Genomic DNA, 27,963 nt, shown 5'->3' with positions numbered 1-27,963 from the left:
GTGCTTTCACTTTTCTGGGTAAATACCTAGGAGTGTAATGACTGGATCACTTACGTTTAACTTTAAGAAACTTCAAAACTGTTTCCCAAAGTAGTTATGCCATTTTACATTTCCACCAGCAGTATATGAGAGTTCCCATTTCTCTGCATCCTTGCCAGCACTTGGTATGGTAAATCTTTTTAGCCATTCTAATAAGCTTATAGTGGTATCTTATTGTGGTTTTATTTTGCTTTTCCCTAATGACTTGTGATGTTGAGCATCTTTTCATGTGCTTATTAGCCATTTGTATATCTTCTTTGATGAAATGTCTGTTGAAATCTTTTGCCTGTTTATTGTTTTTTTCTTACTGTTAAGTTTGGGATTTCTTTTTTTTTGTTTTTTTTGTTTGTTAGTTTGTTTTTGTTTTTGTTTTTTTGGTATGCGGGCCTCTCACTGCTGTGGCCTCTCCTGTTGCGGAGCACAGGCTCTGGACGCGCAGGCTCAGCGGCCATGGCTCACAGGCCCAGCTGCTCTGCAGCATGTGGGATCTTCCCGGACCAGGGCACGAACCTGTGTCCCCTGCATCGGCAGGCGGACTCTCAACCACTGCGCCACCAGGGAAGCCCCTGGGATTTCTTTATATATTCTTGAGTACAAGCTTCTTTTTTTAATCAAGTATAGTTTTAGGTTTTACTTTTAAGTCTAAGAGTAATTTTTGTGTACGGTGTGAGATGTGGATCCAGGTTTGTTTATTTTGCATATGAATATCTAATTTTTCATCAACATTGAAAAGGCTACCCTTTGCTACATTGCCTTTGTGCCTTTGTAAAGAATCAGTTTTCAATAAACTTGAATTTTAATATAATTGTGAGTTAGAGTTGTTTAGAGTAGTCTCTTCAAGGATCAGATGGGGTAAATCTGGGTTGTATTCTGATGCTCTCTTTACATTTTTAAGTAAATTCTTTAAAAATATAACCTAAATACAGAAAAATGCACAAATACTATGTGTATAGCTTGATGAATTTTCACAAAGTAAGCACACTTGTGTAACTACCACTAGATGAAAAATAGGACATAGCCAACACCCCAGTGACACTTCTCATGTTCTTTTCCTGTCACTATTCTCTCTCTCCACAGGTAGTAGCTATTCTCCCTCTGTCACCATTGATGAGTTTTGCTTCTTTATAGAAATGGAATTATATCTGTACTCTTGTGTCTGTCAGCTTTTGCTTAACATATTTCTCAGATTCAGTTGTGTTGTATATAACAGTAGTTCTTATTGCTGTATTTTATGGTATATATATACCATAATTTATTATTTCATTCTACAATTGTTAGACATTTGGGTGATTTCTAATTTTGGTTATTAAAGCTATTATGAACATTCTTGTTCATTCTGGTACAGATATGTAAACACTTTCTATTAGATATAGATCTAGGAATGGAATTGCTGGTCATAGTGTATGCATATGTTGAACTATAGTAGATACTGCCAGTGTTTTCCAAAATGGTTGAACCAATTTATTCATCCTCCCCCCGACTCTACATCTAGTAGTATATGGAAGTTACATTGTTCAGCATTCTTTTTTTAATTTATTAATTTAATTTATTTTTAATTTTTGCCTGCATTGGGTCTTTGTTGCTGCTCGCGGGCTTTCTCTAGTTGTGGCTAGTGGGGACTATTTGTTGCAGTGTGTGGTCTTCTCATTGTGGTGGCTTCCCTTGTTGTGGAGCACAGCCTGTAGGTGCGCAGGCTTCAGTAGTTGTGGCACGTGGGCTCTAGAGCGCAGGCTCAGTAGTTGTGGCACACGGGCTTAGTTGCTCCACAGCATGTAGGATCTTCCCGAACCAGGGCTTGAACCCGTGTCCGCTGCATTGGCAGGCAGATTCTTAACCACTGCACCACCAGGGAAGCCCCCAGCATTCTTGTTAGCATTTGATATTCAAGTCTTTTTAAGTTTTAGTCGTTATGGTGCCTGTGTGTTCTCGTGAATTTTAATTGTTACCTCTGTGGTAACTAATGAGGTTGATAATCTTTTTTTTTTTAATCTTTATTGGAGTATAATTGCTTCACAATACCATGTTAGTTTCTGTTGCACAACAAAGCCAATCAGCCATATGCATACACATGTCCCCATATCCCCTCCCTCTTGAGCCTCTCTCCCATCCTCCCTATCCCACCCCTCTAAGTCATTGCAAAGCACCAAGCCAGTCTCTTTGTGCTATGCTGCTGCTTCCCACCAGCCATCTATTTTACATTCGGTAGTGTATGTATGTCAGTGCTACTCTCACTTTGCCCCAGCTTTGCCCTCCCACCCCGTGTCATCAAGTCCATTCTGTATGTCTCCTTTATTCCTGCCCTGCAACTAGGTTCATCAGTACCATTTTTTTTTTTTTAGATTCCATATACGTGTGTTAGCATACAGTATTTGTTTTTCTCTTACTGACTTACTTCACTCTGTATGACAGACTCTAGGTCCATCTACCTCACTACAAATAACTCCATTTCGTTTCTTTTTATGGCTGAGTAATATTCCATTGTATATATGTGCCACATCTTCTTTATCCATTCATCTGTCGATGGACATTTAGGTTGGTTCCATGTCCTGGCTATTGTAAGTAGTGGAATTGCTGGGTCATATGGTAGTTCTACTTTTAGTTTTTTAAGGAACCTTCATGCTGTTTTCTATAGTAGATGTATCAATTTACATTCCCACCAACAGTGTAGGAGGGTTCCCTTTTCACCACACCCTTTCCAGCATTTACTGTTTCTAGGTTTTTTGATAATGGCTATTCTGACCAGTGTGAGGTGATACCTCACTGTAGTTTTGATTTGCATTTCTCTAATAATTAGTGATGTTGAGCATCTTTTCATGTGCCTCTTGGCCATCTGTATGTCTTCCTTAGTGAAATGTCTATTTAGGTCTTCTGCCCATTTTTTAACTGGATTGTTTGATTTTTGATATTGAGCTCCAAGAGCTGCTTGTATATTTTCAAGATTAATCCTTTGTCTGTTGTCTCATTTGCAAATGTTTTCTCCCATTCTGAGGGTTGTCTTTTTGTCTTGTTTATGGTTTCCTTTGCTGTGCAAAAGCTTTTAAGTTTAATTAAGTCCCATTTGTTTATTTTTGTTTTTATTTCTGTTACTCTAGGAGGTGGATCAAAAAAGATCTTGCTGTGGTTTATGTTAAAGAGTGTTTTTCCTATGTTTTCCTCTAAAAGTTTTATAGTGTCTGGTCTTACATTTAAGTCTTTAATTCATTTGGAGTTTAGTTTTGTGTACGGTGTTAGGAAGTGTTCTAATTTCATTCTTTGACATGTAGCTGTCCAGTTTTCCCAGCACCACTTATTGAAGAGGCTATCTTTTCACCGTTGTATGGTCTTGCCTCCTTTGTCGTAAGTTAGGTGCCCATATGTGCATGGGTTTATCTCTGGGCATTCTATCCTGTACCATTGATCTATATTTCTGTTTTTGTGCCAGTACCATACTGTCTTGATTACTGTAGCTTTGTGGTATAGTTTGAAGTCGCGGAGCCTGATTCCTCAAACTCTGTTTTCTTTCTCAAGATTGCTTTGGCTATTGGGGGTCTTTTGTGTTTCCATACGAATTGTAAGATTTTTTTGTTCTAATTCTGTGAAAAATACCATTGGTAGTTTGATAGGGATTGCATTGAATCTGTAGATTGATTTGGGTAGTATAGTCATTTTCACAATGTTGATTCTTTCAACCCAAGAACATGGTATATTTCTCCATCTGTTTATGTCATCTTTGATTTCTTTCATCAGTGTTTCATAGTTTTCTGAGTTCAAGTCTTTTGCCTCCTTAGGCAGGTTTATTCCTAGGTATTTTTCTTTTTGTTGCAATGGTAAATGGGAGTGTTTCCTTAATTTCTCTTTCTGATTTTTCGTCATTGGTGTATAGGAATGCCAGAGATTCCTGTGCATTAATCTTGTATCCTGCAACCTTACCAAATTCGCTGATTAGTTCTAGTAGTTTTCTGGTGGCATCTTTAGGATTTTCTATGTGCAGTATCATGTCATCGGCAAATAGCGACAGTTTTGCTGCTGCTTTTGCAATTTGTATTCCTTTTATTTCTTTTTCTTCCCTGATTGCTGTGGCTAGGGCTTTCAAACTATGTTGAATAAAAGTGACGAGAGTGACATCCTTGTCTTCTTCCTGATCCTAGTGGAAATGCTTTCAGTTTTTTACCATTGAGTGTGGTGCTTCCTGTGTGTTTGTCATATTTTGTCTTCATTATGTTGAGGTAGGTTCCCTCTGTGCCCATTTTGTGGAGAGTTTTTATCATAAATGGATGTTGAATTTTGTAAAAAGCTTTTTCTGCGTCTGTTGATATCACACATTGATTGATTTGCGTATATTGAAGAATCCTTGCATCCCTGGGATAAATTCCACTTGATCCTGGTGTATGATACTTTCAATGTGCTGTTGGATTCTGTTTGCTAGTATTTTGTTCAGGATTTTTGCATCTATGTTCATCAGTGATATTGGTCTATAATTTTCTTTTTGTGTAGACTTTTTGATGATGGCCATTTTGACTGGTGTGAGGTGATATCTCATTGTAGTTTTTCGTTTTTTTTTTTTTTTTTGGCCACCCTGCATAGCTTGTGGGATTTTAATTCCCCGACCTGGGATTGAACCCGGGCCCTCGGCAGTGAGAGCACACAGTCTTAACCACTGGACCGTCATTGTAGTTTTGATTTGCATTTCTCTAATAATTAGCAGTGTTGAGCATCTTTTCATGTGCCTCTTGGCCATCTGTATGTCTTCTTTGGAAAAATGTCTGTTTAGGTCTTCAGCCCATTTTTTGATTGGATTGTTTGTTTTTTTGATATTGAGCCGCATGAGCTGTTTGTAAATTTTGGAGATTAATCCCTTTTTGGTTGCATCATTTGCAAATATTTTCTCCCATTCTGCAGGTTGTCTTTTCGTTTTGTTTATCATCTCCTTTGCTGTGCAAAAGCTTTTGAGTTTAATTAGGTCCCTTTTATTTTTTTTTAACATCTTTATTGGGGTATACTTGCTTTACATTGTTGTGTTAGTTTCTGCTGTATAGCAAAGTGAATCAGCTATATGTATGCATATATCCCCATATCCCCTCCCTCTTGCATCTCCCTCCCACCCTCCCTGTCCCACCCCTCTAGGTGGTTACAAAGCACTGAGCTGATCTATGAGTCTGCTTCCCGCTAGCTATCTATTTTACATTTGGTAGTGTACATCCATTTGTTTATTTTTGTTTTTATTTCCATTACTCAGGGAGATGGATTGAAAAAGAAATTTCTGCGATTTATGTCAAAGAGTGTTCTGCCTGTGTTTCCCTCTAAGAGTTTTATAGTATCCTGTCTTACATTTAGGTCTTTAATCCATTTTGAGTTTATTTTTGTGTATGGTGTTAAAGAATGTTCTAATTTCATTTTTTTACATGTAGCTGTCCAGTTTTCCCAGCACCATTTATGGACTTTCCTCTTGAAAGCATATTTCTAAAAATGTTTGCTGTGTCTTTGTTAAAGTATACTGAGCGGTAAATAGGTGCTTTTAAAGATGTTTAGCATTTTCTATTTTAAACTGTGTTATGAAGTTTTTAGAAATAAGTCTTAACATCTTTTTTAAAGTTGAAGCATAGTTTATTTACAATATTATCTTAGTTTTGGGTGTACAGCATAGTGATTCAGTATTTTTACAGATTAAAGTTACATCTTGATTTCAATTTTTTTCTAAAAATATTACTTAAATGTAAGTTACTTATACTAATTTTTTATGACTTCTTATATAAGACTCTCCTGAAAAAACTACACTGGCTGCAAAGCTATCTGCTAAGAAACAGGCATCCATGTACAGAGATGAAAATGATGATTTTCAAGTAGAGAAGAAAAGAATTCGACCCTTAGAAACTGCACAACAGGTAAACAGTTTATTGGCAGTGGAATAATCCCGTTAGTTATAGCTGAACAAGGTAGTCAAGTATCAATCATTTTTCAGTGGCATCTGTAGAGACTATTTTGGGTAGTGTCAGATGTGAATTAAATGGTAAATTATTATAATTTCATTGTATAGAGTTACTCCTTACAAAGGAGTTTATTATAGTAAATTATTCATAGTAGCATGTCATTAAAGTGAAACTGAATGGTGCTTTCTTATATATAAGGAATTTGACAATAAAATATTTACTTAAGGCATGTATCAGTAACAGAGCTACTTTGTACTTTTTAACTCCTCTTTTGTTTTTAATCTAATAATGGCATTTTTTTTGGCCAATATACCTCTGATATGAATATTTAGGTCACAGATACTTTTGGTATTGATAGTTTTAATGTAATGACAAGGTTTACTGTTATTTATTGAGTTTTTAATATCAATACATTATAAAATATGCTTATTTCTAAAAATTATTGAAGAACTGAAATTACTAGAAATTTTAAATGAAATGTTTTCATAGGTGAAAACATTGTTTTCTCATAGAGTTCATGGCATTGAGGTAAGGAGGATGGACTTTAATAGACTTAGTTACAAATACAAAAGATTATTAAATTAACATGTCCTTTGTAGATAATTGTATATTTTTAATTGAATATACTCAAAAGGTGTTTGCATTTTTATGTAGTTTATCTGTTCCATTTACAATCTTTATTAACTTCCATGATTAAACCTTGTTTTTAGAAATAGAATGAAATCATTTTCTAGTTTTATATTTGGAAAATCACCAATTACAAATGAAGTATCTCTAGAGATTTCTTTCCTCCCACATGTGTACTTAGAGTTGGATGTTGTGAGGTAGAGCTCAACATACAGCATTTATTCCCTGACTTCATTGGCTCTCATTTCTTTTTTGTAGGAATGGAATTATCGACAGAAATGCTTCTTTTCCTCTTTATAATTTAAGTAAATAGGTTTTGGCAAGTAAGAAAAAGCATAGATAGTTTGGAAAGAAAACAGTGGTGTTTATAAAAGAAATTTAGTCAAATACAATTTGGATTATCAAATATCTAGTAAGTAATATAATAATAGTAATCAAGTAATTTATTTCATCAGGTAGGAAATAATGAATATTTACATTTGAAGTTTTTATTCTGTGTTTTTTTTCAATTTAGAATAAGGTTTCCACTTTTATTTACTTTTATTTTCCAATTAGATATGTAATTGGACTTTGCCATAATACTATTCTTGGTATCCATATGGTGGGACTGTTTTATGGGAAGATCATTTTACAATGCTATAGTTTTGCCACATCATTAGGTAAAGCTATTTTGGTCGGAATTTGAGAGGTATTACTGTATTCTGTTTTATTTAAGTCATATAATAAGGTGCCTATTTGTTTTTAGAAACTTTTTGATTGTTGCCAGTGAGAAATAGTCATTTTTTTAATGCTGAAAACATACGCTATAGCTATTCTGATCTTTGAGAGCAACTAGCCTCATCAAACTTCCTAGTTACAAAAAATTTTATTTTGGTTCTGTATTTACAGATTAGAAAACGTCATTGTTTTGAAAAGGAGGTGCACCATTTGGATGCAAAAGTTGCTTCAGGAAAGACCACAAAACTCAACTCCCCATTAGGAAAGGTAAACTCCTTTTCTCCACAAAATGTATGTATTTATGCCATTGTTCAGTTTAAAGAAGGAAAATGTGGAATTTGCTAAATCCATTTTTGAAAATGAAGAACAGTGTAATCAAAGAAGAGTAGAAAACAACTCAGAAGTCCTAAGTGCTGTCACATGTCTTCTGCTGTGTGAGATGGTAAACCTATGCTCTTTGTGCCCCAGTTTCCTCATTTATAAAATAAGAGAATTGGACTAGAACGAGATCTGAAAGTTTTTTTCCTCTTTTACATTCTAATGTTTGTGAACTCTACTTCCTAGAGTTCTTTCAGTGTCCTTAGGGCATCAGTTCTCAAGGAGTAGTCCAGGGAGCTCTGGAGATTCCTGAGATTTTTTTCCAGATAGTCTGTGAGGTCAAAAGTATTTTCATAGTGATGTTAAGATGTTACTTACCTTTTTTTTTTTTTTTTTTTTTTTTTTACCGTCTTTGACATTTGCACTGATGGTACAAAAGCATAGGTTGGTAAAACTGTTGGTGCTTTAGCACAATAAGGGTAGTGGCATCAACCTGTATTAATAGTAATTTTCTTCACCGTTGTTGATGCACAGTTAAGAAAAGCCAGTTTCACCTAAGTCCTTGATGAAGCAGTAAAAATTACTAATTTTATTAAATCTTCACCCTTGAGATTTTTAACATTCTTTGTGAAGAATAGAGTAGTTTTCGTAAATCACTTTTGCATTCAGGAGTAGGATGGTTTTCTTGAGGGAAAGCACTTATAGGATTGTTTGGATTGTGAGCTGAACTAGCCACTTTTTTCACAGAACATTGTTTTTACTTGAAAGAATAACTGAGACTAACTTTGGTAATTCTCGAAAATAAAGTGAGCCTGATAAAATTTGAGATTTCAGTGAAAAATCAGAATTTTGAAAAATTGTGTATACTACTGTGAGCTTAGCAGTTTTCTGATACTTAAAAACTCTGATGATATTTATTGGTGGTGATATTGTATATGTGACTTTTTGATATTGTATAATGAAATATATTTCATTTATATAGTTTTATATAAATGGAATCATGCCTGGAATTTTTTATTGAATTCCAAATACTGCAAATTTTACCTTGTTGGGTACTGGATATTATCGTATTTCTATAAGTACTCTTGAGTTTTGCTCTGGGATGCAGTTAAATTACTTGGAATCAGCTTGATCCTTTTGGTTCTTGCTTTTAGGATTTGTTAGGTAGGACCTGAGCCGGGTTTAGTTTTGGGCTACCTCAGTAGAGGCTATCTCCTTTTGAGTCCTCTACCTAATGCTCCATGAATTATGAAGTTTTCCAGCCTGGCTGGTGGGAACAGGCACTGTTCCATGCTGTCTGTGAGTGTCTCATCATTTCAGGTGGTTCTTGCCACTGTCTTGGATTGTTTCCTCATTGGCATGTGCTGATCATTACTCTACTAGATACTTGAGAGGTCCTTCTGCAGATCTCTGGAGTGCATTCTTTGTGCAGCACTCTCCATTCTGCTTTCTCCTCTGTGAACTTTAGTCTTCTTGGTCTCCCTGGACTCTCAGCAGTATCTCTTCAACTTGGGTTTGCTGGGCTCTATCTGGGTTCCCCTTCCCCATGCCACAGCATGCAAACTCTCAGTACAACAAGCTGAAAGAATCACAAGGCTTAATCTCATTTGTTTCCCATCTCTCAGGGATCACTCTTCCTTACCTGATGCCCTGTATCTTAAAAACTATTGTTTCATATAGTCTGTCTGTATTTTTAGTTTTTCAGGTAGGGGATGAAACAACTGACTGACAAATTCCAGAAGTCTTTAGATGGCTTATAAAGCTCCTGTTTACCTGTACAGTCTTTAGGCCTTCATGAACTTTTTGCATTCTTTTCCCCTTTCTCCTCTTTCCCACTTTTTTTTGTCTGACTTCTGCTAATCCTTCAGGAAGCCTTCCTTGGTGTCCCCAATTTTGAGTTAGATTCCCATCTGGAATGTTCCTTGTATTTCTCAAGAACATTTTCTTTTTTTTTAAATTAACATTTTATTTTTATTTTATGTAATTAAATTAATTAATTTATTATTTTATTATTTTTGGCTGCATCAGGTGTTTTTTTTATCATCTTTATTGGAGTATAATTGTATGGATATGTATGTTCCTATTACCATTTTCTTAATTGTTTTGGGTTCGTTATTGTAGGTCTTTTCCTTCTCTTGTGTTTCCTGCCAAGAGAAGTTCCTTTAGGGTTTGTTGTAAAGCTGCTTTGGGCGTGCTGAATTCTCTTAGCTTTTGCTTGTCTGTAAAGGTTTTAATTTTTCTCTGTCAAATCTGAATGAGATCCTTGCTGGGTAGAGTAATCTTGGTTGTAGGTTTTTCCCTTTCATCACTTTAAATATGTCCTGCCACTCCCTTCTGTCTTGCAGAGTTTTTTGCTGAAAGATCAGCTGTTAACCTTATGGGGATTCCCTTGTATGTTATTTGTTGTTTTTCCCTTGCTGCTTTTAATATTTTTCTTTGTATTTAATTTTTGGTAGTCTGATTAATATGTGTTTTGGCATGTTTCTCCTTGGATTTATCCTGTATGGGACTTTTCTGTGCTTTTTGGACTTCATTAACTATTTCCTTTCCCGTATTAGGGAAGTTTTCAACTATAATCTCTTCAAGTGTTTTCTCAGTCCCTTTCTTTTTCTCTTCTTCTGGGACTCCTACAATTCGAATGTTGGTGCGTTTAATGTTGTCCCAGAGGTCTCTGAGACTGTCCTCAATTCTTTTCATTCTTTTTCTTTATTCTGCTCTGTGGTAGTTATTTCCACTATTTTATCTTCCAGGTCACTTATACGTTTTTCTGCCTCAGTTATTCTGCTATTGATTCCTTCTAGAGAATTTTTAATTTCATTTATTGTGTTGTTCATCATTGTTTGTTTGCTCTTTAGTTCTTCTAGGTTCTTGTTAAACGTTTCTTGTATTTTCTCCATTTTATTTCCAAGATTTTGCATCATCTTTACTATCATTACTCTGAATTCTTTTTTAGGTAGATTGCCTATTTCCTCTTTGCATCAGGTCTTAGCTGTAGCACACGGTATCTTTCGTTGTGGCGCATAGGCTCTCTGTTTCGGTGCACAGACTTCTCTCTAGTTGTGGTGTGCGGGCTCCAGAGTGCACAGGGCTCAGTAGTTGTGGTGTGCAGGCTCTCTAGTTGTGTTGTGTGGGGTCCAGAGTGCGTGGGCTCTATAGTTGTGGCACGCGGGGTCACCAGTTGTGACAGGCAGGCTCAGTAGTTGTGGTGCGTGGGCTTAGTTGACCTGCGGCATGTAGGATCCTAGTTCCTTGACTAGGGATCGAACCCACATCCCCTGCATTGGAAGGTGGATTCTTAACCACTGGACCACGAGGGAAGTCCCTACTTCTCAGTTTTTAACACTTACCTTACTCTTAATATCCTCTCCATAGGCTCTTAGTTCCATTATGGACAACAGCAGTTTCTCTGAGACCTCCTTGAAGACTGTGACTGTTTTATTCATCTTTTTGTTTCAAGCACCTAATGTAGTGCCAGGAACCTAGTTGTAGACTGAGTAAATAAATACCATAATCCCTGCCCTCAAAGAGCTTTCTTTTAAATTCTTTAAAATACTGAGTGGGGGAAAAGAATTGTCAGTTATCTTCAGAGAAGCCTTATGTTTGGAGAAGTCATCTCAGGAGTTTTTAATGTCAGTAAAAATATATGCTTTATGTTTGCCAATGTTTTCTTGCTCATTTTCTTTCACTGTACCTTATTGTCTTCATAGCCCTTACTATTTGAATTTATTAGTCTACTTGTTTATTATCTATTTGCCCTGTTAGAATGTAATGTCAATCTTTTTCACGGGTATCTCGGCTACCTAGAACAGCGTATGGCATATATTAGTTCCCCAATAAATATTTATTGGTAGAATCTTATTGAATTCTTATGATGACTTTGAGGCAGGTACTATTGTTATTCTCATCTTACAAATAAGGAAACTCTGAGAAGTAAGTAATTTGCCTAAGGTCACAAAGCTGGCAAATAGTGGAGTTAGATCCTACCTAAGGAGTCTGATGCTCTGGCAAATGCTCTAATTACTTTATTATACATTCTTTAAAATGCCTCAGAAATTCTGGAGCCATGTAAACAGTATTCTAGCACCAAGATAAGGGAAAAAATATGTAGAAGCCTCAAGGCTGAAGAAATCAAGTATAGAATAATATGACTGATAATAGCTAAAATAAGATAAAGTTTTTTGTTTTTTAAGGATTTTTTTTTGTTTGGTTTTGTTTTTACTGGTTAAGAGAATGAGCTCAAATCAGAGTGCCTGGGTTTTAATCACAGTTCTGCTCTTTACAACCTTTGTAACCTTGATTACGTTTTTTAATCTATTGCTACTTCATTTTCCCATTTGTTAAATGGGGATGGTAATAGTATCTATCTTACAGGGCTGCTAGAGGATTAAATAAGTTAATACTTATAAAGTGCTTAGATTATACCTGGCATATCTTGGAGCTTATTAAGTGGTAAGTGGTAGTAAAAGTATCATCAGCAGCAGTTGTAGTAGTAGCAGCAAATACTTAACATATTTGTATGGTGCTGATAAAAGGTATTATATAATACTGGTTAATAATACTAATTTTCAGAAGTTAGGTTTATAATTAGCAAATTCTTTTAATATGTGTTAAAGATGTTTATAGCTCAACCTGTTTAGGATCTAGACCACTTGACCATAAGCAGAGCTACTGTGCTCCTGGCTGAGTATCTTAACTTTAAACTAAGTTCTTTGATTGATTTCTTGTTTTGGTTATGTACTACGTTGATCATTTATTATGATCTTCTTACTGGCAAAGTATAATTGTATCTATACGTGTGTATCTATATCTTTATATCAGTTTTATTTTTAAACCAGAAGTTACAAGTTTTCGTCCTTGGGTTTAGCTGGTATAGGTCTACATTGCTTTAGAAATGCAATAATTTTTCATAGATGGGTGATTTATTACTCATAATGTTAAAGGTATGGGTTTCTGACAATTTCTTATAAGTTTGAAGATTCATTGAAGAAGCTAAATCTCAACTAACTCTAGTAACTCACATGGTAACATTTCACTAGTCAACAGAACTTTTGTTTGTAAGAAGACATAAGTGATATATGCCATACTAATTAAGCATGCATAAAGTAAATTTGTCAGACACCAGAGTACTTTTGCAATGACAGAAAAGACCATATGGCTGAGCTCTAATATTTGTTCTTTTTTTTGGTAGTCTACAGTGAAAAGCATGAATATATAAAGTAACTATGAAAACCCCCACAAATACTTAGGTAAAATGATCCGTATTTTCAATGTAATTTTTTTTGTTTCTAACAAAAATAGAGTAAGCAGTTACAATAGAAACATAATTAGTACAAAATGTAGTTTTAGCTAATGTGAATGTTTCTTCCTTTTGTACTTTAGTAAATTGTTAGTGAATTTTAGTAAATTGTTAAGAAAACCTGTAGTTTTTTGTATTTTGGCTATCATCTTAATTTTAAAAGCTTATGGTAGTATTTTTAATAAATCTTACATGGATATTTAGCAGTAAATAATACTTCTCATTTTTCAGAGAACCAGGGCTAAACATTTCCATGGATATAATGTAATAAAGAATAATGGGGATATGCGTAGAGGTAATTTATTTAAAGAAACGAGTCTTTGAGTATAGTAATATGTTTTTCCCTGCTAGAAATTTACTTTGGTTTCTGGTACAACTTTTTTTTCTCTTTCTCTTTTTTAATGAAGGTATAATTAACATTTAATATGTTAGTTTCAGGTGTACAACATGATGGTTCAATATTTGTATACATTGCGAAATTATCACCATAAGTCTAGTTAAAATCTGTCACCTTACATAGTTACAAGATTATTTTTCTTATGATGAGAGCTTTTGATTTAGTCTCTTAGCTACTGTCAAATATTTAACACAGTATTATTAACTGTAGTCACCATCCTGTACATGACATCCACATGACTTATTTATTTTATAACTAGAAGTTTGTACCTTTTGACCTCCTTCACCCATTTCTTCTGCTCTTCACCACCAGCTCTAGCAGCCACCAATCTGTTCTCTGCATCTGTGAGCTTGTTTTTTTTGTTTTTGCATTGTTTTTGTTTTTAGATTTTACATACAAATTTGCCTTTCTCAGTCTGACTTATTCCACTACGCGTAATATCCTCCATGTTCATCCATGTTGTCCCAAATGGCAAGATTTTATTCTTTTTTATGGCTGAATAATATTCCATTGTGTATATATACATATACATATATATGTGTGTGTGTGTGTGTGTATACACACACACACACACACACACACACACACACACCACATTTTCTTTATGCATTCATCCATCTATGGACACATATTGTTTCCATATCTTGGCCATTATAAGTAATGCTGCAGTGAACATGGGAGTGCATGTATCCTTTTGAGTTACTGTTTTCATTTTCTTCAGGTAAATTCTCAGATGTGGAATTCCTGGATCATATGGTTGTTCTATTTTTAATTTTTTTGAGTAACTTTCATACTGTTTTCCATAGTGACTGCATCAGTTTACATTCTGTCAACAGTTCACAAGGATTCCCTTTTCTCCACATCCTTGCCAATATTTGCTGTTTTTTGTCTTTTTCATAATAGTCATTTTAACAGGTGTGAGGTGATGTTTCATTGTGATTTCGATTTGCATTTCCCTGATGATTAGTGATGTTGAGCATCTTTTCATTACTTGTTGGCCATCTGTATGTCTTCTTTGGAAAAATGTCTCTTCATATCTTCTGCCATTTTTTGTTTGGATTGCTATTGAGTTGTATGAATTCTTTGTATATTAGATATTCTTCCCTTATCAGATACATGATTTGCAAACATTTTCTCCTTTTCAGTAGGTTGCCTTTTAATTTTGTTGATGGTTTCCTTTGCTGTGCCAAAGCTTTTTAGTTTGATGTAGTCCCCCTTGTTTATTTTTGCTTTTGTTGCTCTTGCTTTTAGAGTCAGATTCAAAAAACTATTGCCAAGACCTCTGTCAAGGAGTTTACCCACCTATGTTTTCTTCTAGGAGTTTTATGATTTCAGGTCTGAGGTTCAAGTGTTTAATCCATTTTGCGTTAATTTTTGTAGGTAATGTAAGATAGTTGTCCGGTTTCATTCTTTTGCATGTGGCTGTCCAGTTTTCCCAACACCATTTATTAAAGAGACTGTCCTTTCCCCATTGTATAACATTTTAAAATCATTGCAAAGTGGCTTGCTATAAATCACAAAAAATATTTTCTGTAAATTCTGGGATAGGTGATTTCATAAAAAGTAGAAGAAAAATGTAGTTTCATAATGCTTAATATTTATTTTATATCAGTTTCTGAAGTGAGTTTATCACCAAAACTTTTAGATAAAGTAATTTTAGAAATGCAGTCCATATTTTAGAACTTTTCTTATGTTGGCAGATCATATGCCTCATATTTAGGTATCATATTTTAATCTAGATTATCTTCAGATTTGAATAAAGTAAATTGAGGAACATGGGAAAGAAACATTTCTTTTTAGGACCTATTCCTTCAAATGGGAGGAAAAAGTGGGTGGGACTAGATTTAATATACCTTATATCCCATTTAGCTGTGATACCTCTAAATTCTAATGATGCTTTTCCTATTTTGATCCTTATAAAATTAGGGAGCATTTATTTTTTAGAAGAATAGTTATTTGGATTGGTAAATTAATGGTTTAGTTCTCTTATCCCTACAAAGATATAAATGTTACAGTTTTCATACATTTAAAAACTGCAGTTGTATTATTTTCTGGAAAACTCTCCTCCATAAATTAAATGATAAACTAGTTTAATGATTTCTGTTTTCCTCTAAATTTGACATTAAACTTTTTATGTTTTTCTTTTAAGTCTTAGTTTTTTATTTTTTTAATTAATTAATTTATTTAGTCTTCTTAGTTTTTTTTTTTTTTTTTTTTCTTGCGGTACGCGGGCCTCTCACTGTTGTGGCCTCTCCCATTTGCGGAGCACAGGCTCCGGACGCGCAGGCCCAGCGGCCATGGCTCACGGGCCCAGCCGCTCCGTGGCACGTGGGAATCCTCCCGAAACGGGGCACGAACCCGCGTCTCCTGCATCGGCAGGCGGACTCTCAAGCACTGCGCCACCAGGGAAGCCCCTAGTCTTCTTAGTTTTTATGAAAATAATTTAGCTTCCAACCTGTGAGTTGAATTGGGTAGTTGTCTTTTTACCTTCCTATCATCTCCAGTTTCCTCACTCTCTGCAAGTCAGAAAATGGTGTCAGTACCTCCTCTCTTAAATGAATTACCTTCCAATGTCCCCTGCTTTTTCCCTTTCCTTGCATTTTACTTATTTATTATTCTTTTAATACATCTTTATTGGAATATAATTGCTTTATGATGTTGTGTTAGCTTCTGCTGTACAACACAGTGAATCAAGTATATGCATACATATATCCCCACATTCCTTCCCTCTTGAGCCTCCCTCCCACCCTCCCTATCCCACCCCTCTAGGTTGTCACAAAGCACGGAGCTGATCTCCCTGTGGTATGCAGCAGCTTCCCACTAGCTATCTATTTTACATTTGGTACTTGTATATATGTCAGTGCTACTCTCTCACTACGTCTCAGCCTCCCCATCCCCCCACCCCCATGTCCTCAAGTCCATTCTCAACGTCTGCATCTTTATTCCTGCCCTACCACTAGGTTCGTCAGTACCATTTTTCTAGATTCCATATATATATGCGTTAGCATACAGTATTTGTTTTTCTCTTTTTGGCTGCACTCTGTACGACAGACTCTAGGTCCATCCACCTCACTACAAATAACTCAATTTTGTTTCTTTTTATGGCTGAGTAATATTCCATTGTATATATGTGCCACATCTTCTTTATCCACTCGTCTGTCAGTGGACATTTAGGTTGTTTCCATGTCCTGGCTATCGTAAATAGTGCTGTAGATGAACATTGGGGTACACGACTCTTTTTGAATTATGGTTCTCTCAGGGTATATGCCCAGTAGTGGGATTGCTGGGTCATATGGTAGTTCTATTTTTAGTCTTTTAAGGAATCTCCATACTTTTCTCCATAATGGCTGTACCAATTTACATTTCCACCAACAGTGCAGGAGGGTTCCCTTTTCTCCACACCCTCTCCAGCATTTATTGTTTGTAGACTTTGTTGATAGCCATTCTGACCAGTGTGAGGTGATACTTCATTGTAGTTTTGATTTGCATTTCTCTAATGATTAGTGATATTGAGCATCTTTTCATGTGTTTGTTGGCCATCTGTATATCTTCTTTGGAGAAATGTCTGTAGGTCTTCTGCCCATTTTTGCACTGGGTTGTTTGTTTTTTTGATATTGAACTGCATGAGCTGCTTGTATATTTTGGAGATTAATCCTTTGTCAGTTGCTTCATTTGCAAATATTTTCTCCCATTCTGAGGGTTGTCTTTTTATCTTGCTTATGGTTTCCTTTGCTGTGCAAAAGCTTTGAAGTTTCATTGGGTCCCATTTGTTTATTTTTGTTTTTATTTCCATTACTCTATGAGGTGGGTCAAAAAGGATCTTGCTGTGATTTATGTCACGGAGTGTTCTGCCTATGTTTTCCTCTAAGAGTTTTATAGCATCTGGCCTTATATTTAGGTCTTTAATCCATCTTGAGTTTATTTTTGTGTATGGTGTTAGGAAGTGTTCTAATTTCATTCTTCTACATGTAGCTGCCCAGTTTTCCCAGCTCCACTTATTGAAGAGGCTGTTTTTTCTCCATTGTATATTCTTGTCTGCCTACCTTTTATTTATGTATTTATGTATGTATGTATGTATTTCTTCTTGGTCTCACCATGCGGCATGTGGGATCTTAGTTCCCCCTACCAGGGATTGAACCCATGCCCCCTGCAGTGGAAGCACAGAGTGTTAACCACTGGACCGCCAGAGAAGTCCCTCTTTACATTTTAGATTCATGTTTTTATACAGATAATTCATATTATCAAGGATCAAGGATAATTCATATTGTCAAGGATCTAGTGAGGCATCAGTCTTCGTGTGGTCAAAATATAGTTAAGAAAAAACATTATATTTTAGAATAGAATGTTAACATTCTGATATTACCTTGTTCTACCACTCATAACCATTTTCTCTAGAATTTATTTATATGTATTCTCTTAATTCTTTTAGCAAACCCTCACAATGAGTGAGGTATTCTCACAGACACATTCTTATGCTTATACCTGCTGTTTGTTTATTAAACAAGTGCTAACATTGTGTATATACTTTTAGAAAAAGTAGTGTTTATTTTTGCCTAGTGTGTAGAAAAGAGGTGGGTCCAGCAGAGTGCGCTGTTGATCTTCAGGTAAAGTGTTGGTGTTGGGCAGAGCCTTGGGCTGTTTTTCTTCCTCTTAAACCCTACCTTTACTTTCTTCTCTCTCTGTCTCTCTTTTTCTCTCCCTCTCTTTCCTCCCCCTCTTCCCCTCCGTATCTCCCTTTAATGCTGAAGATATTCTCAGGAGAGAATGACCAATTTATTTTGAAAAGCTGTTATTTTATAAGTCATTTTCTCATAGTTTTTACTGTACTTTTTATTTAAAATAACTGCTTGTATAGTGAAATAATGCTTACTGTGTTTCAGGAACTCTTAAATAGTCTAGAAATACTAATTTACCTGGTAAATACAGGTTCATGTGAGTTAATGCTTATTGCACGTCCTTTTAAGTTTTCAGTGGATTTGACAATTTTCAAAATAAAACAAAAGAATTTAATTGAATCCCTATAATAACCTTATGAGGAAGGGGTTAATATTTTCTTCAGTGACAGAAGAGGAAATTGAGTCACAGATAGTTTAAGTTCATGTCACGAAGCTGATGAGTAGAGGCTGGTTTAAAACTCAGGCATTCTGGCTCTAGAATTAATCCTCTCAACCACCTCACTATTCCGCCTCTGAATCAACTCTTCCCGATGACCTTTAGATTAAAGACAGTTCATTTTTGTACTTTCACAGGTAATATTATGTAGATATTTAATATTAGTTCCTCTTTCAGTCTCTCTCTCTCAACACCCTGTTCTTTTATGATGCTTACAAAAGTTTATGATTGCATATTTATTTATAGGTTTCATGGTTTTACTTGCCTCCTTGCCAGGCTGTTCATAAGGACAAGTGTATTGTCTCTCTTGTTCACTTTTTTATAACCAGCATCCGGCACAGGACCTGTGCTTAGTAAGTACTCACATATTTGTTGAATAAATGAATGGAAAAATGGCTAAAGTTAAGAAAATGTACTCTTCACCACCATTTCTTGTGGCTTACAGCTTTTACTCAGATCCATATACTTAAAGAGGTGTGACAGTACTGTTAAATAGAGGAGACTGAAAGCAGGTTTTTAAATGTTTTTTTGCTTCTTCTGCAGTACATTTTGGTTGTAGTTTATGTACTAGCACACAAAAATAAAAGATCAAATAATGATTTCAGGGACCAAGAGGTAAATTGGTGCTTAATATAAACAAAAGATTAGAAACAACTTTTCTCTAGCTACTCTGTGACCACACTGTTAAATAATATGACCATCTAGTTGAAGTATAGTTTATTCAAGACAGCAAAGTTTTTGAAAACCATTATATGCCAAACACTGAAAAACAATATCTTGCATTTCTTTGACAGTTAATAATAATGATATAATGATAGCTTTTTGGAACGTATACGTGTGCCAGGCAGTTTGTACGTTCTCTCATATATCCTTACATGAACTCTGTGAAGAAAATAGAGCGGATATTAGTCTCATTTTATAGATAAGAAAATTGGAGCCCAAAGATACTAGATTATTTGACAATGGTCATAATTTACGGATATATGGTAAAACTGTGATTTGAGTCTAGTTCTAAAATTGAGCTGAATATAGATTCATGGAAAGGAGAGAAAAGGAATGGCTGGGAAAATTTTTTGTTTTCCTATTGGCTGATGAGGAAAAAACAAAGTTACTTGCCAAGAGAAAAGAGATTTTATTATTCAGTATATCTGGCCTTAAAATATCTTCTTTTAAATAGTCTGCAGTTGGGGATGATTAAATTATCTTAAACATTTTGTGTATTTTACCTACTAAAGAGTCAAAGGAAGTTTTAAACTCAAATTTAAAAAAAATTATGAGGAATATACATTGTTTGAAAAAACTTTAACAATATAAAGCAGTACAGAGTAAAAAGTTAAATATTCTCCCTTAAACTATTACTTTCATCCCCCTTTCTGCTTCCCAGAAGTAAACAAGAGGAACACTTTCATGAGAATCTTTCTGGATCATTTTGTATAAATTTACAACAGATATTTTTCATAGTTCTGTTATAGTTAAATTTTGGTTTTTTGTGTTTTTTTACATTTAACCCTTTTATTTATAGAGTTTATTTTAATATATGTATGAGGCCAGGTTCTAACTGTATTCTTTTCCAAATAGTTTATCAATTGTCCTAGGGTCAACTAAAGAATAATTTTTCCTGATTTAATTTTTCCTTTGCTGTTATCATATACTAAATTGTTATATATACTTGGATTGGTTCCTGGCCTTTTTTTTTTAAATTTTAATATTTTTCAAAACATATATGTGTATAGTCAGAGTCAAAGAGTTCTACATGGCTTCAAGCAAAAAGCAGTAGACCTCTGCCCTAGTTCTAGTCTCTACCAGTTCCCCCTATCTGAAGTCAGTAGCTTTTAATCATTTTACCTGTTTATTCTGATATTTATCTATTTTTTTAAAAAAGTAACAAGCATGTACTGCCTTTTTCTTGAATTTTCAGTTTTGGATACCTTTCATTGTCTTCCTACTGTCCTTTTTTTTTTTTTTTTTTGGGCTGAGACAGGTCTTAGTTGCAGCACGCAGGATCTTCGTTGAGGCGTGCAAGATCTTTCATTGCGGCGCGTGGGCTTCTATACTTGTGATGTGCAGGCTTCTCTCTAGTTGTGGCGTGCGCTCCAGGGCACGTGAGCTCCAGAGCGCATGGGCTCTGTTGTTTGCAGCATGCGGGCTCTCTCATTGAGGCACATGAGCTCAGTAGTTGTGGCAGGCAGGCTTAGTTGCCCCACGGCATGTGGGATCTTAGTTCCCCAACCAGGAATTGAACCCACATCCCCTGCGTTGGAAGGCAGATTCTCTACCACTGTACCACCAGGGAAGTCCCCTGTCCTTGCTAATTTTCTCATTACTTTTCCCCCTCAAGCCTCAAAATATTTGATGTTTACATTATTGTAATTATGTAAATATCATTAAAAACTGAGCCAAGTGTTAGATTATGATTACAGTTCTTTCCCCAAACCATGTTTTATTTTTTCTAGTGCTTAATATTTGTCTTGTCATATACTTAGTTTTCTGTATATCTGTAACTATTTATCTCCAAATTCTGATAGAGCTTAAAATCTGTTAACTCATTCAAATGTATCAGGTCAAGAATGTCCATATTTCTTAGACTCTCAATATTTAGTGAAAATAATGAAAAATACTTTTTTGATGTTGAATTTTATTATATGTATTTTAATGACATTGACCTTTTTTGAATACAAAAGCATTATCTATTCCTTAGTGAAAATTTGGAAACCACCAAAATGTATACTCAAGTTATTAACATTAATCTTTAATTCAACTATCCCCTTAGTATCAACCCCTTGTTATTTTGCTTGCTATCCTTTTACACACACACACACACACACACACACACAATTTGTTACCAATTGCTGTGTAACAAATAAACTATTTATTTAGCTTACTGTTCTGAGGGTCAGCAATTTAGGCTGGGCTCAGCTGGGCATTTCTTCTGCTGATCTCAGCTGGTCCACTCATGCATCCGTGGTCAGTTGCAGGTCAGCTGCAAGTCAGCAAGGCGGCTCTGCTTCTTAGGGTTGGTTGGCAGTTGACTAGGACCATGAGACCATGGCGTGGGTACCTCTCATCATCCAGCAGACTAATCCCGGCTTATATATATGGTGGCCCCAAGGTTCCAGGAACAGCAAGAGAGCAAACCCCAACGTGCAAAATACCTTTTGAGCCTCTGTTTATGCCACATTTCCTAATATCCCAGTCACCAAAGCAAGTCACATGGCCAAACTGAGATTCGAGGTAAGGAGTTCACCTCTTTTTTTTTTTTTAATTAATTAATTAATTTATATTTTTATTTTTGGCTGTGTTGGGTCTTCGTTTCTGTGCGAGGGCTTTCTCTAGTTGTGGCAAGCGGGGGCCACTCTTCATCACGGTGCGTGGGCCTCTCACTGTCGCGGCCTCTCTTGCTGTGGAGCACAGGCTCCAGACGTGCAGGCTCAGTAGTTGTGGCTCATGGGCCTAGTAGCTCTGCAGCATATGGGATCTTCCCAGACCAGGGCTCGAAACCCATGTCCCCTGCATCGGCAGGCGGATTCTCAACCACTGCACCACCAGGGAAGCCCAGGAGTTCACCTCTTGGTGAGAAGAGCTTCAAAGTGACCTTGCAAAGGGGGCTTACATATAGAAATGAGAAGAATTTTTGACCATTAAAAAATATATATGTATATATGTATATAATATGCATTATGCATATACTTTTTAAAAAACAATTTGGATAGGATTTATTATTAAAAAAATTTTTTTTTTATTTAGCTGCACTTCAGGTTCTTAGTTCCCCAACCATGAATCAAACCTGGGCCCTGGGAGTGAAAGTGTGGAGTCCTAAGCACTGGACTGCCAGGAAGTTCCCAACAAAATTTGGATTATAGTGTATATAGCGTATATAGCATTTATTTTTCACCTAATATATCATGGTCATAGAAAAGGCTTTTAGAAATCTAAATCTTACTTTGATGCATACTTTTTTGATACAACCATTTTTTTCTATGTTAGGAGTTGGCAAACCTACAGTCCATGGGTTGAACATGGCCCACTGCCTGTTTTTATAAATTTTGGGGAACACAGTTCACATTCATTTACTTACTGTTTGTGGCTAATTTTGTCCTCTAATGGTAGAATTGAGTAGTTGTGACAGATACAATATGGCTAACAAAACTTAAACTATTTACTCTTTGGCCCTTTAAAGAAAGTTTACCAACCCTTGTCCTATGCTATTTTAATCTTGGTAAGTGAGGCCAGAAGTTGGTGGCATTAGTGAGAACCTCTTGCTTTATCTGCAAATTTGCCTAAGGGCAGGATGATAGAATGGATGAATACTTGCTTGAGTGAGTTTCCTTCAACTCCAATAATTATGATTTTTTAAGAGCTTGTAGAAGACATAATAGTGACCTCTACAGTGGAAATAGAAAGGATAATTCTCGAAAATTTCAAATCTTCATCATGTTGAATGAACTTGGTGAATGTTCCGGAAAGATTTGACAGTTATTTTTCTTGATCTGTAGAAATATTTAATACGTATAGCAATCTAGCTGACGTGTGTACATATTTAGTGATAATAGAATCTATAATTGCCATTTAGAAGCTTTTCACTCATTGATAGTGGGTATGGAAAGATAACTTTACCTTAGAAAACTACTTTTTTAATTGACCAATTTTCTGACCAGTAGACAGACAGATAGATATATAGATTTACTTATTAAAGTTTTTAAAGATTTTCACATAGTCACAAAATTATACAAAAATTGGAAATACAATACAAATATATATTTTTTCCCTGAACCACTTGAGAGTAAGTTATTGATGTGATGCTCCATCACCCTGGAATACTTTAGTGTCTTATTTCCTAAAGCAAAGACATTCTTCAATATAACCATAAAAATCAGGAAATTATAATTGATTCATAGTTATCTAATACTCAGAATCAGATCAAATTTTGCAAGTTGTCTCTATGAAGTTTTTATAGCAGAAAGATCTAGTTCAGAATCATACATTGCATTTAGTTGTCATTTTGCTGTTTTCTTCAGTCTGGAACAGTTCCTCAGTCTTCCCTTGTCTTTCATGACCTTGACACTTATGAAGATTATTGCCTTTCTAGAATGTCTCTCAACTTTGGGTTTTATTATCATTAGATTAAAGTTATATACCTTTGGCAAGAATGTCACAGAATTGATGCTGCATTCTACCTACTGCATCCTATGAGGTGGCAAATAGTTTCATTTTGTTTCATTACTGATGATTACTTTGATAACTTGATTAATATGATATCTGCTAGGCATCACTGTAAAGTTATCTTTCTCCCTTCATAATTAAAGACCACTTTGTAGGGAGGAACTCTGAAACTATATAAATAGCATGTCCTCATCAAACATTCAGTTTATTAATTTTATATTTATCTTTATGGACTCGTGATTTTACATTTTATTAAGTGAGTGATAATCTGTTATTATATGATTTGTTTAAATGCTCAAGTGCGAGTTCAGTTAAGTTGCTTCTGTCTTTCTGACATGTATCCATTATCTTAGAGCACTTACTTGCTTTCTGGCATAATAAGATGTTCTAGGGTCATCTCCATCTTGTCATTTCCCCACCCCAGTCCTGGATTCATCCATTTTTTCAGAGAACCCTGGTTTCTTTTAAATTCTTATAGAAGCCAAGTTTTCAGCATTGGTTTTGCCCATTGCTATTGGGGTTGCTGTTCCAGGCCCTTTCAGCAGACAGAACTAGGCAATACGTGTGTTTGTAATATGTGTGTATAAACATGTGAACACACACACAGACAAATATATACTTAGAGATATATATTTATATTTTTCTCTATTTATATGTTCAAAATTATGTATTTATAACAATACATCCAATTCCAGTTCAACACCAGAGAGTTCATTCTAAGTTTCTTCCTTTTTATAATTTTCAGTGAAAAATCTATTCCCAGTTTTTCAAAAAGTTAAAAATAGAATTACCATATAATCCAGAAATTCCATTTCTAGGTATATATCCCAAAGGATTGAAAGCAGGTATTGAAACACATACCTGTACACCAATGTTCATAGCAGTATTATTCACAAGACCCAAAGGATGAAAAGAACCTATGTGTCTGTCGAGAGATGGATGGATAAACAAATGTGGTATATAGATGGAATATTTAACCCTAAAATGGAAGGAAATTCTGACACATGCTGTAACAAAGATTGAAGATATTATGCTAAGAGAAATAAGCCAGTTAGAAAAGGACAAATACTGTATGATTCCACTTATAATTTCCTTTGTGTTGCTATTATAGAAATAGAATTCATTTTTTTATATTGACCATGTAACCTGCAAATTTGCTAAGTCACTTTTTGGTTCTAGCTGATATTTTTGGAGATTTTATAGGACTTCCTAAGAATACAGAGCTGTATGTTTTCATTCTCTAATAAACATTTTACTTCTTTTAGTGTTTGGCTTTTAATATGTTTTCTTGTTTTATCTCAGTGGCTAGGATATGCCAAGGTTGAATTGGAGTGGTGAGAGTAGACATCTTTGCCTTGTTCAAATCTTAGGGGGAAACAAAACCATTAAGAATGATGTTTGATGTAGGCGTTTTGTATATGGTCTTTATCAGGTTGAGGAAGTTTCCTTCTGTTCCTAGTTTTTTTCTTTTTTCTTTCTTTTTTTTTTTGGCTGCACTGTGCAGCTTGCGGGATCTTAGTTCCCTGATCAGGGGTTGAACCTGTGCCCCCTGCATTGGAAGTGTGGAGTCTTAACCACTGGACCGCCAGGGAAGTCCCCCCTTCTATTCCTATTTTGCTGAAAGTTTTGTAATGAATGAATGTTGAATTTTGTATTTTAAGTTTTATTGCATCCATTAGTAGGATCATATGGTTTTAGTCCTATATCCTGTGGATATGTTGAATTACATTGTTTGGTTTTTGGATGATGACCCAACCTCACATTCAAATGAAAGCTGGAATAAAACCCACTTGGTCATGGTTCAGTACCCTTTTTATATATTGCTGGATTTGATTTGCCAAGTTTTGTTAAGGATTTCTTGCATCTCTGCTAATAAGATATTGGTCTTTAGTGGTTTTTTTTGTGTGTGTGTTATCTTAATCTGGTTTTGATATGAGGGTAATGCTGGCCTTATGAATTGGAAGTATTGGTATTAAATTTTTGATAGAATTCACCAATGAAGCCATCTGGGCCTTGCATCTTATTTTTGGAAAGAGTTTCACTTACACATTTAATTTCTTTAATAAATATAGGACTATTCAGATTTTCTGTTGCTCCTTGAGTTGGTTTTGGTAATTATATCTTTCAAGAAATTTGTCTGTTTCAGTCAAGTTTTTAAATTTATTGGCATAATATTCAAAATATTCTTTTTTTAAAAAAAACTGTAGGATCTATAGTGATATGCCCTCTTCATTTCTGATACTCAGAATTTGCATTTTTTTCTCTTTATTTTTTGATCAATCTAGGTAGAGATGTATATATTTTATTATCTTTAAAAAACGGATTTGTTTTTGTTGATTTTTCTTTAATGATTTTTCCATTTTTTATTTCATTGATTTCTACTTCTGTCTTTATGTCCTTCATTTTACTTTTTTTAGATTTAATTTACTCTTTTTCTAATTTCTTGAGGTTGAAGCTTAGATAATTGATTTTGGTCCTTTCTCCCCCCCTAAAACAACCATTGAAAGCTATACATTTCCTTCTGCTTTACGCGCATCACACAGATTTTGATATTATGTTACTTTTTTATCTCATTTTCCTTTTGATTTCTTTTCTGACCCAAGATTTATTTACAATAAATAAACACAAAATAGTTTAGTTTTTTCCCCCGATATGTTTCTTATTGATTTGTGATTTGTGTGGTTAGAGAACATATTTTATATGATTCCAATTCCTTTTAATTTAATAATCAGTGAAAGCTCTGAATTCTTAGGAAAATGTGTATTCATTTATAGACTACTACTCTGTTATTTGGTGTAGTAGTCTATAAATGTCAGTTGGCTCAAGTTGGCAGATTATGTTGTTGATGTCTTCTATAACCTTACTGATTTTTTTGGTCTACTTGTAAAGTAGAGAAGAGTGTTAAAGGCCCTGTAATTGTGGATTTGTTTCTTTCAGTTATATGAATTTTCGCTTCCTGGAATTTAAGCTCTGATATTAGTTGTATAAACATTTAAGATTATGTCTACTTGATGAATTAACCCATCTGTCATTAGGAAATGTCTTTGTTCTGAAATCTATTTTGCCTAATTAATCAAATCAGTCTGGCTTTTTTATGATTAGTGTTTGAGTAGTGTATCTTTTTTCATCCTTTTACTTTTAACTTATCTGTGTCTACATTTAAAATGGGTTTCTTGTACATCATTCAGTCTTCCTTTTTTATCCACTCTGACAAACCCTGCCTTTTAATTGGAGTATTTACACCCTATATGTTTAATATAATAATCAGTATGGTTGCTGTATATTTTCAGTGTGTCTCCGTTGTTCCTTATTTGCCTTAAAAATTTTTTTGGCCTTCTTTTGGATCAATTGAACATGTTTTAGGTTTCCATCTTTTCTCCACCATTTTCTTCTTAGTATAACTCTTAGCTTATTTGTTTGGGGGTTTCTCTGAGGTTTACAATTTCTGTCTTGAATTTATCACGTACTTTCAAATATTTTACTTCACATACAGCAGGGGTCCCCAACCCCCACAGCCTGTTAGGAACCGGGCTGCACAGCAGGAGGTGAGTGGTGAGCAAGTGAGCGAAGCTTCATCTGCCACTCCCCATCACTCGCATTACCGCCTGAGCCATCCCCCTCAATCCGTGGAAAAATTGTCTTCTACAAAACTGGTCCCTGGTGCCAAACAGGTTGGGAACTGCTGACATAGTGTATAAAAACTTTCTCCCACTATACTTTCATTTCCACTTTCTCATATGTAATTTTTTTTTTATTGGACTGTAATTGCTTTACAATGTTGTGTTAGTTTCTGCTGTACATTCTTGGCCCCCCCCCCCCCGAATCTAGGTCATCACAGAGCACCGAACTGAGTTCCCTGTGCTATATAGCAGGTTCCCACTAGCTATTTATTTTACACATTTAGTAAAATACTGTATTTATGTCAAACCTAATCTCCCAATTCATCCCACCTTCCCCTTCCCACCCTGTGTCCACGCGTTCGTACTCTATGTTCTCTACTCCTGCCCTGCAGATAGGTTCATCTGTACCATTTTTCTAGATTCCATATATATGTGTTAATATATGGTATTTATTTTTCTCTTTCTGACTTACTTCACTCTGTATGACAGACTCTAGGTCCATCCACATCTCTACAAATGACCCAATATCATTTCTTTTTATGGCTGAGTAATATATATTATATATATGTACCATGTCTTCTTTATCCATTCATTTCTCAATGGACATTTAGATTGTTTCCACGTCCTGGCTATTGTAAATAGTGCTGCAATGAACATTGGGGTACATATGACTTTTTGAATTATGGTTTTCTCAGGGTATATGCCCAGTAGTGGGATTGCTGGGTCATATGGTAGTTCTGTTTTTTGTTTTTTTTTTTTTTTTGCGGTACA

At 35.1% G+C, this 27,963-nt stretch overlaps 1 protein-coding gene across 1 annotated transcript in view; it reads left to right on the top strand.

Annotated features, from left to right (window-relative positions):
• Positions 1-27,963, top strand: part of BRIP1 (BRCA1 interacting DNA helicase 1) — a 207,443-nt gene that overhangs the window by 5,601 nt on the left and 173,879 nt on the right. The window contains 2 exon segments of the mRNA XM_007464912.1: positions 5,773-5,900; positions 7,461-7,580. Of these exon segments, the coding sequence (XP_007464974.1) occupies positions 5,773-5,900; positions 7,461-7,580 (248 nt within the window).

The sequence above is a fragment of the Lipotes vexillifer genome, unplaced genomic scaffold, assembly GCF_000442215.2.
Source record: "Lipotes vexillifer unplaced genomic scaffold, Lipotes_vexillifer_v1.1 scaffold788, whole genome shotgun sequence".
NCBI classification, from domain to species: domain Eukaryota; kingdom Metazoa; phylum Chordata; class Mammalia; order Artiodactyla; family Lipotidae; genus Lipotes; species Lipotes vexillifer.
Note: the sequence above shows the minus strand (reverse complement) of the source record. Positions and strands in the feature narration are given on the sequence as shown.